Raw genomic sequence first — 10,150 nt, 5'->3', positions numbered from 1 at the left:
AAGATTAGCACTATCTCCTGCAGTTGGTGGAAAAAAATCTGTTATCACTGAGTTATTTGCAGTTGTGGAGGGGGTGGGAGAGGGAGTTGGTGGACGATGAGGGGTGGGAGGGCGAAAGGAGAAGTGGGGGGGGGGGGCGGTCTGGCCGAGGGAGGTTGGAGGAGGCGGCGAAGAGGGGCGGATTTGAAATCCGTAGAACAAATCCCAGTGACCTGCGAATGTCCAAGAATTTTGTCTGCATACTTCGCTGTCTGTTGTCCTTCGGGCTCCAGAAGCGAAAAGAATAGAAATTTAAAAGGCGGCTTTGGAATAAACAATATAGCCTTTTCCGTGAAGTACTCGTTTTATATAAAAGGAAATATCGCCTCTTCAGTTTCATTCAGCGATGCCAAAAAATGTTATAAATGAGAGACCCGCCAACTTTCAGCGAAGAATGCCAGGCACTGTGCTTAATAAACTGAGGCTACAGAAGTTCATTATGGATGTTGCAATCTTTTTTATTCCGCGAATTGAGAGAGAGAGAGAGAGAGAGAGAGAGAGAGAGAGAGAGAGAGAGAGAGGGAGAGAGGGAGAGAGAGAGAGAGAGAGAGAGACAGGACAGAAACCGGGGAGTCTCCGAGCCGGGGGAGGGGGGCAGACCGCCTACGTCGGCGCCCCGGCTCCGGGCTGCGACTCCAGACGCGGCGAAGTGAAAGGGGAGGAAAGAAAGGGAGAGCGCGAGACTGACGGGGGGAGGCCGGGCCGAGGTGTTAAACATTTTTGTTTGCTTCTGACTCGTCGCGACCAGGGCCGCGTATCGGCCACGCTCAGCCCGGGTGGAAGGTGCCTGGTGTCTCGGCTGCAGCTCTGGGCTGGGGGTGGCCGCGAAGTAAGCACGCACAGACCCAGACACACAATCTCGCCGGGTCCCGCGCGCAGGCAGCGGGGGGCCTCACACCGCCGCGCGCCCCGGCGAAGCCGCGGGGCCGGCGCGCTCTCACCCTACCGCGGGCGGGGTAGTCCAGCAGCCCGGGGCTCCCCGGGCGTCTGCAAAGTCTGTGTGGAGCCGGGCAGCGACCGTGCGGAGACAAACTCCCGGGTTTCCCCCGCGCCGCCCGCCGCCTCCTCCTGCGCCCCCACCTCACCCCCCCCACACACACACACAGCACACACCCGCCACCCTGGGCGCGCCCACGCTGCCTGCGAGCGGCGGCGTGCAGGACTTGAAGTGGGTGTTCTTCCCCACTCCCCACCCCCGAAGCGTCGCCCCCACCCCCCGCCCCGGTCGCCTTCCCCCTCCCTCTCGCTCCTACGCAAATAAGAACTCGGCGATTCCCCTCCTGCCGCTTTGATTTCGGGCACCTCCAACAGATAATTGGGAAGGGTTTCCAGAAGGTGGGAAATGTCACCTGATTCACACTGAACTTTTAAAAGCTCCCCACCCCCAAGGAGCCGCGCACACCCTCGCTGGCGGCCGCCCTCCCACTGCCCCACACACTGGGAGACCGCCCACCGCAAACCGCTGAGACCCCCGTCTAGATTTAAAGCGCGGCTGCGCCCGGCTTCTGACGTCCATTGAATCGCGCGGGCGGCCGGCGGCGAGCGCGGGGCTGCGCCGGGATCGCTGCGCCCTCCGCCGCTCGCCTCTGCGACGCGCGCCGCTCCCGCGAGCCACCCGTTGCCGCGTCCGCTCTCCACGCCGCCGCGCTCTTCGCCCCGCGCCTGCCCCCAGGATGGCCCGTCCCAGGCAGCAGCCCGGCGGGCTTTGCCTCCTCCTGCTGCTGCTCTGCCAGTTCATGGAGGACCGCAGCGCCCAGGGTAAGCGACAGTGGATGCGCTGGGGGGCTCGGCTGAGAGCGGGGGCTGATACTTTTCTGTCGTCCCCACTTGGTCTGTTCTGATAAACGCTGCTCTCCGAAGATGTTGGACCAACTTAACGACTCCGGGATGAAAAGGAGTGGGGAAACAAGGCAGTGACACTTTGGGACTGGGAGCCGAGTTTGGAGCGTGGTTATCCTTAAAAAGGAAAGGGAGTGAGCCCGAGTCTTGCTCTGTAGTTAGGTTTTGATGCTCCAAGTTCTGGACATAATGAGTTTAGATGTTATCTCTCCCGTTTGGCTCTGAAGGGGAGAAGCATCAGTAGCCTGGAGATTTCAGTCGACCTATTTGCTAACCTCTTTACCTCCCACACCTTTTGGGTACTTTAAAAAATGACTGGGGTTCGAGGGTGGGTTGGATATTAAAATTTCTTAGGTGGCTAGGGAACGTGGTTTCAGAAACTTTGCCCAAACTTGGAAATGTGGGTGCTGAAAATTTTAGAGGGAAGTAGCTTTCTGCCTAGGGAATGCTAGTTCCAACCCCCTCCCCCGAACCCTGAAAAAAAAAAGACCCAAATTATTACCCCGGAGTGTTTTGAGTAGTTTACAGTTTTTTTTTCCCCTTTGACTCATTCTTCTGTTAACTTTCTGTAGAACAGTAAGGAGCCCACAACTGATTTAAATTCTGAGATGCATTGAAAGCAAATTTCTAAAGTTTGTTTTTTTCTAAATTAGATTTATTTCAATTAGTCTTTGAGCAGATTTTAAAAAATAATAATAATGGTCCAATTAAAGTTATATGGATGATACATGAGCAGTCTGCTTGCCTAACCTAAATCCGAACATTAAAAAGCGGGGATGATGGGGGAATTACTTGCAGAGACTTCTTGGTAGGTATAAGATAGGCATGTGTTACCGTGAAACGGTAGGAAGCCTCCCCCCCCCCTCCTTTTTTTTCGCATACACTTTTCTTGAGACAGATGTGTAAACTTTCCGGGCTTTAGCGTTAACATTTTCAGTGTGTTGTAAACGGCCCCCTCCCCCACCCCCCTACCCCCGGGCACTGCCCTTCGCTGTCTGCCCCGCACTACTCTGAGTTGCCCGCCTTTCGGGGCGAGGCGCTGCCTGAGTGCGGGGGACTTGGGCGCCGCGGAGAGCAGCCCTCGGAGATTTCGAAAGATCGCGGTGGCCGCGGGCGTCCTCTGGGTCTGGCGGATTGCAAAACGGGCCCGTCGGGCGGGCTGCGCCTCGAGGCCGCGCGGGGCAGCTCCGGGCAGGAACCAGTTGCTTTTTTGCTTTCATTTTTCCCAAGTGCCTTTTGCTTGATTTGTTCCTGTGTGTTGTGTTTGTCTCGGTCCCTCTCTTTTTCTTTTTCTCTCAAGTTCTACTTTCTTAACCCCTGTCACAAATAATACCCACACTGCCTACAAGAAACCAACATGTAAAAACATCCGTCGCATCCTGTTTTTGTCAAGTTCTTTAGTCTGCTCTTCGAGTCGCTGCAGGTTATGAAATGGGACGAATAAAAGTAAACAGTCTAGTAAAAGTCAATGCAAGCTGCACGTGTTGTGTCTGGGTCACTGGTAACTGACATTGATATGGCTGGGGCGCTCTGGCTTCTGCCTCTCACCCTCCCTCCCCCTCGCCCACCTCCCATCTCTTCAGTCTGGGTCCCCCGCCCCCCCTTTCCCCAGTCCTTCACTCCGATTTATTTTCTGCTTTTCTTTCCCGTCCCCTTCCCCTCCAGCTCACTCCCTCATCCCCGCGGGGTTTCCTTCCCCTGCTTGCTCGCGGCCTCCCTCTCCCCTTATCCCCGCCACTCTCTCACCCACCTCCCCACCCCTGCCTCCTTGCAGCTGGGAATTGCTGGCTCCGCCAGGCGAAAAACGGCCGCTGCCAGGTCCTGTACAAGACAGAACTGAGCAAGGAGGAGTGCTGCAGCACCGGCCGCCTGAGCACTTCGTGGACTGAGGAGGATGTCAACGACAACACGCTGTTCAAGTGGATGATTTTCAACGGGGGCGCCCCCAACTGCATCCCCTGTAAAGGTAGGACTGCTCCCCTATTTGCAGGCCCTCAGTAGAGGGCGTCTTACCCTCAGCTTCCCCACTGCCCAGCTTTGTTCGTGGGTCTCCCCTATCTTCCCCCAGCCCTGGTAAGCCATTAGGGTTGAATCTTGCTTGTTACACACTACAGGCAAAACAAGGTCCGCAAAGGTTCCGGGACTTGTTAGCCAAGTGTGGTGCTGAAGCCAACCACCCTACCACGCTATCTGAGAGATTGGGTATGGGGAGAGGCCAATTGTCGTTCCCTCCCCCACTTTACCCCATCCTCAACTTCTAGGAGAGAGCCTGGGCCCCTCGGCTGGGAACTGATGGCTGCACAATTGCGATTGTGCAAGGCCCCCGCCCCCCCACGGTCGTCCTGGCTGGCCTGCATACTGCCTGGCCCTAGTTTTAATCTATGCCTCTTTCCAAATGGTAGAAACCTGCGAGAACGTGGACTGTGGACCCGGGAAAAAATGCCGAATGAACAAGAAGAACAAACCTCGCTGCGTCTGTGCCCCAGATTGCTCCAACATCACTTGGAAAGGTCCAGTTTGTGGGCTGGACGGGAAAACTTATCGCAATGAATGTGCACTCCTCAAGGCCAGATGTAAAGAGCAGCCGGAATTAGAAGTCCAGTACCAGGGCAAATGTAAAAGTAGGTCCTACATGCCTCCCCTCCTCCAGCTTTCCCTCCTCCAGCTTTCTAAAGCTGCAGTAGACCCACCATAAAATTGAATAGATGAGAGGGGTAGACCCACCCTAAGGTTGAAGAGATGGGTGGTGGGCGAGGAGGGAGGGCGAGAGCCGGAAGCCAGAGCTCCACAGCCATATCAAGGTCAGTTAACAGTGACCCACCCTAGGAGAGATGTATTGTCCACTGTAAGAGCCTAATAATAATGACCAAATAAAGGAACCCTTTTCTAAAGTTTTAAAGATTCCTTAAGAATAGTGAAAAGACCAACCTAGAGTCAGGGCTCCCAAAATACCTTTTGAAAGCTGGATGGTTCCATTTTGTGATTTCCTTGATAATAGCAAATGCTCACTCCCTAAGGACCCCACGGTGCCTATTAATGTGTGTTTCCCTCTTTGTTTCAGAGACCTGCCGGGATGTTTTCTGTCCAGGCAGCTCCACATGTGTGGTGGACCAGACTAATAATGCTTACTGTGTGACATGTAACCGGATTTGCCCGGAGCCCACCTCCTCTGAACAGTATCTCTGTGGGAATGATGGAGTGACCTATTCCAGTGCCTGTCATCTGAGAAAGGCTACCTGCCTACTGGGCAGATCCATTGGATTAGCCTATGAGGGAAAGTGTATCAGTAGGTATTCTGGATCGAGGAATGAAAAGAGAAAATAGGAGCAAAAAGGCTAGTTCTAGTGTAAAAACTGTGGGGTTAACCAATAAATAAGCCCATAGCCTCCCCAACTGCAAAGTGTCACCAAAGAGAGAACTACTTTCCAGTGACCGACCATAGCTTTCCTCAAGGAAATCGTTGTCTTCTGGAAACATTCGCTTATACAGAGGGTGCCCAAAAAACGTACACACATTTTAAGAAGGAAAAAACTATTAAAATTGGAATACTCAATATATACTGATAACAAAAGATGAATAGAAGTCGTGTCTACATTTTTTGGCACCCCCAGTATATTGAAATGCCAGCAAGAAACAGGGAACAATTTCGTCATAGAAAACTTAGAACTCACAACAATTGTGCACATTTTTTTAAGTGCTAGACGAGCTGAAAGCAAGAAATAATTATTTAACAGTTCTTAAAATCTATCATTATATTCTAATAACTAATGGAATTATTTCTTTTTTAAAAAAAGATCCCACCGTGGGAAGTCTTAAAATACATATTTAACTCAAGGATACTGTGAAATCCTGTTAAAAAAAAAAAACTTTTCATGCACTAATATAGTATGTAGAAAACGGGGGCGGGGGGAGCATTTGTGTGTTTTCAATTTTAGTATGAAGTATTTTTGCATAATATCTCTGTTATCCCCATTAGTAAATAATAAGATATAAGTCTTATGTTTATATTTCTTGATAAGGGAATAGAGAAAGGGAGAAAGGGAAAATCAATTTACTAATCACAGGTATATTATATCCTAGAAGCAAAGTCCTGTGAAGATATCCAGTGCACTGGTGGAAAAAAGTGTTTATGGGATTTCAAGGTTGGCAGAGGCCGGTGTTCCCTCTGCGATGAGCTGTGCCCTGAGAGTAAGTCTGAGGAGCCTGTCTGTGCCAGTGACAATGCCACTTATGCCAGCGAGTGTGCCATGAAGGAAGCTGCCTGCTCCTCAGGTGTGCTGCTGGAAGTAAAGCACTCCGGATCTTGTAACTGTAAGTGCAGTTTTTAAACTTGCTGCAATTTAAGGCTTTCCCAGGCAAGCCCTAGGGAATGGAGAAGTGAAAAGCACGTAAACCTCCCCATGTAAGCCCACTTCTGTTTAAATTAGGTAGCTGCTAAACTTCACCAGCAATTCAGAGATCCACAGAAATATTCCCTGGAATGTTTCCTAGCTTTGAAAACTTGTCCAATGGTCATCAGTGGGGTTGCCTCTAAAAACCTATTTCCAGTCATTTGCCCCTAATTCTTGTGCTTTAGTAGTGTGCTTTGCTGTTTGCTTTATTAACACTTGAATCTCAACTAACTGCTTCAAAAGTTGTTTTTTCTTTTTGTTTTTTTTCTTTTTCAAAGACAGCTTTATATTATCATGCCCAGGCTGCTGCTTTTCGCAGTTGCCTCTACTAACTCTGAAATAAGGACCCAAAGCAGTTATACCTAGAACACAAGAGCGCTTTTTATCTAATTTCAGGAATCTGCCCGTAAAACCTGAGCCATTGATTCTTCAGAACTTTCTGCAGTTTTTGACTTCATAGATTATGGTGGTTTTTTTTTTTTAATTTTTTAAACTTATTGCATAACAGCAGATGCCAAAAACAAAAAAAAAAAGCATCTCACTGCAAGTCACATAAAAATGCAACGCTGTAATATGGCTGTATCAGAGGGCTTTGAAAACATACACTGAGCTGCTTCCGCGCTGTTGTTGTCCATATTTAAACAACAGCTCCCCTGTATTCCCCCATCTAGCCATTTCGGAAGACACCGAGGAAGAGGAAGAAGATGAAGATCAGGACTACAGCTTTCCTATATCTTCCATTCTAGAGTGGTAAACCCTCCACCAATGTTCAGTGTTGACATAGCCTTTGGGCAAAAAGGAAAAAAAAAAAAAAAGAAAAAGAAAAAATATATTGTCCATACTGTAAATAAGTGTATGCTTATTTATTTGGGGGGAAAACTATACATAAAGGACCTTTGTCCTAAAGCTCTCTCCCATGCCACCTTGTTACTCATTGGACACGGAGAGGCAGTCATTGTGAGGTCTACTGGATGAGGCCCATAGTTGAGACTTGTAGACATTTATTTATACTGTGTCATGTTTTATAATTTATACATAAAATGTCTGGTTGACTGTACACCTTGTTTTTGAAGAAATTTATTCGTGAAAGGAAGAGCAGTTGTTATTTATTGTGAGGTCTCTTGCTTGTAAAGTAAAAGCTTTTTTTTTTCTTGTAAACCATTTAAGTCCATTCCTTACGATTCACTCACTCATCTGTCTCCCTTCATTTCACTGTTGTTAGACTCTTTTTCACTTTAACAAATTTGCATGTCAGTTTCTGTCATGTTTATTTATTGGATTCTCTGCTGCCTGTTCTGTACATACATGATCCTCGGGTTTTGTTTACAAGGAATCTTGACTGACCAAAAGGCATTATAACTGCATCAAATAGAAGGTACAGAGGATAATCTTTGAGGAAACTCCTACTTTAGTTCTCTTGTGATGAAGGCATTCGTGAGAGGGTGTGATAGCAATGTTAGACTTCTAATAATGTACTTTTAAGATGTTACAGATCCAAAGAAATTGACTGATATGGGTGTTGGGAGATTTAAGGAAGGGGAATGAATGCTACACTCTCAACCTTTTGTTAGGTGTTTCCTTTAAGCTAGTCTGCTGTACCTTTTGAATTAGTTATTTTTCAACCAATGTGTCACTAAAAGTTATATCAAAGCTTTATCAGTTCAAGTTTCTTGCTTTTCATAATACTTTTTTCTGATGCAATTTTATATTTTCAAACATGGCAAGTTAAATATAAATTCATTTAAATATATAGTTTTGTACTTTTCTACCATGTAAATGTGCAATGTATATAAAAGTTATAATGTGTATTTGTAAATAAACGATGAGTGAAAAAATAAAAAAATTTTAAAAAGCCAATGGTCTCAATTGTTGATATGATGTCAAAGAAGTTGTTTGGGCTTTTGAGTAAAAATGTGTTTAATACATTTGCTGAGGAATAGTTATCACTGAAATTAGGTAGCCAGGACAAATAGAAGCTCCAAAGCAAAGTAAATTACAAATCACTGCAGTGGAGTTTGAAAGATAAAGAGACTTGAGATCCAGCAAACCCCTTGTAGGATTGGCAGCATACCTGTGACTAACCATAGGAGAAAAGGGACTACAGGTATGAATTTTCCTCACTGCAATGTAGGGAGCCTAAAATTTCCTCTTTAAAAACACCATCTTAGCTGTTCTTGCAAGCTTATCTCCATAATCATAGCCAGGGGCACCCTTTATGTTTTCTCATCTAAATAAAGTAGACCTTACACATTTAAAATACAGCACGTGTCAGTAGGAAAAGTAAAAATGGGCTAATATTGGATAAGCACATTTTAGAGATCAGACTATCAACTATAGAAATAAGCATAGTGTTGGAATTTTAGGGACTTAGGGGAGGAAGCGGTAAGGGTGGATTTCCGAGATGTCCTTGTTTCATTAGGACTAAATGACACTCGAGGACTTGTCAATATTTTGCAGTTAACCCTAGCAAAGTCACTATTAGAAGCTCAGATTGGCATATGGGGCATCAGTGGTCACTGTAATTGGATGTAATAAATAGTAACTAGATAATCATGTTTCCAATTTATTGCATGCTAATTCATTGCCTAAGAACATCAAAAATATCAAAAGTGCAAGATGCGAAGAAGTGAGAATTGGTACCGTGGGAGGGAAAGAACAAAGAACAGTCAATACTGCCAACATTACTAAAAAATATTTTTTTTCTTTCAAAGACCGTGACCCAAGTTCGTTTTTAAAAGTTTATCCCTTTTGTGAAAACCCTCTTTAAATAACTATTTTAAATGATCGTAGGAGACTGTTGTTGGCTCTCAGCTCTGGTCACCAAATGAGAAATTTGGTGAAGACCGAGGGACCTCTTGGATAGTGTTTGTATGATTCTGAATCTGTTGGGTTTTGTTAGCCTTCAGCCCAGGTTCCCAGAGAGAGGAGAAAAGGGCCAAAGACAAATCCAGGAGGAGACAAGGGTCATAACTAGTACCCAGGAGCTACTGGCTTGCCACTAGGGATTGGCTCTCATAAAAGGAAAGAGCTGGCAGACATGGTTTCATAGCCCTTCTTGGAGTTTTCTTACTCTGTCCTGGTATGGTACAGACACTTTAAAGCTGCCATTGACGATGAGAGTAAAAACGTCAAATTTAACAGGCATGGATGTGTTTCTTGGCAAGGGGGAGTGATAAAATCAACAGTTTGCCTTTAAGAAAACATTCAGATTATTTAAAATTTTTATTTCATATTTGTCAGGATTAATCATTCCTCTCAAGAAGAAAAAAATCTCATTTTCCTTCTTGAAGTTTCCTACTTTTCCAGTAATCCTGCATTAGGCTAATTAGTACCAAAAAACAGAAGTCTCTTTTAAAATTAAAATTAGATTAATATCATTAGGCTATTGTTAGAATTTCATCTATGACTCAAAAAAGTAATTCACTTAGGCATATAATGTATTTAACAGAAACAGTTCTGGTAACTAGTTTTAATTAGTATGACTACATCCTAATCGTTAGGAATTGCAAAATACCAAGTAATGAAAAATATCAGAAGTATAATTTTCAACAGATGTTCTCTTAAGATTTTTATGTGCTATATGGGTATGATTCCTAGAGTATGGCAAAAATAAAATCTGGCATAATTAGAATCATTCTCAAACATGACAGCTAAATGCAGTACCTGACCTTAGACTGGGTCCTATACCCAAGGAGGAAAAAGCTATATATTGACAAAATTGTCCATAGATTATTGTATCAATGTCTAATTTGATTACGGTATTGTGTTATGTAAGAGAATATTCCTATACTTAGGAAATATACACTGAAGTATTTAGGAGAAATGGCCAAAATGTGTGTAACTTGCCCTTAAACAATTCAGAGATAAATACTGCTTTATAT

General features: G+C 45.6%; 1 protein-coding gene across 4 annotated transcripts; it reads left to right on the top strand.

Moving 5' to 3' along the window:
* Positions 1-568: 568 nt before the first annotated feature.
* FST (follistatin) lies at positions 569-8,098 on the top strand. Of its 4 annotated transcripts, none has more exons than XM_081053694.1 (6): positions 569-1,797; positions 3,653-3,844; positions 4,281-4,499; positions 4,940-5,164; positions 5,959-6,189; positions 6,666-8,098. In XM_081053694.1, coding segments are annotated over exons 1-6 (954 nt in total). In that variant the 5' UTR covers positions 569-1,712; the 3' UTR covers positions 6,668-8,098. The 4 variants fall into 4 exon arrangements, with proteins under 4 accessions (XP_080909820.1, XP_080909818.1, XP_080909821.1 ...); XM_081053692.1 differs by having other exon boundaries at positions 1,325-1,797; positions 6,941-8,098; XM_081053695.1 differs by having other exon boundaries at positions 1,583-1,797; positions 5,962-6,189.
* The last annotated feature ends 2,052 nt before the right edge of the window (positions 8,099-10,150 follow it).

This window comes from Rhinolophus hipposideros (genome assembly GCF_964194185.1).
Source record: "Rhinolophus hipposideros genome assembly, chromosome: 7".
Classification (NCBI taxonomy): domain Eukaryota; kingdom Metazoa; phylum Chordata; class Mammalia; order Chiroptera; family Rhinolophidae; genus Rhinolophus; species Rhinolophus hipposideros.
This window is presented reverse-complemented; position numbering and strand designations above follow the sequence as displayed.

Coding starts and splice junctions, on each gene's coding strand:
- FST (XM_081053692.1), top strand. CDS start 1,713: ATGGCCCGTCCCAGGCAGCAGCCCGGCGGGCTTTGCCTCCTCCTGCTG. Junction 1,798..3,652: donor GGAGGACCGCAGCGCCCAGG/GTAAGCGACAGT, acceptor GCCTCCTTGCAG/CTGGGAATTGCTGGCTCCGC. Junction 6,190..6,940: donor GCACTCCGGATCTTGTAACT/GTAAGTGCAGTT, acceptor TCCCCCATCTAG/CCATTTCGGAAGACACCGAG.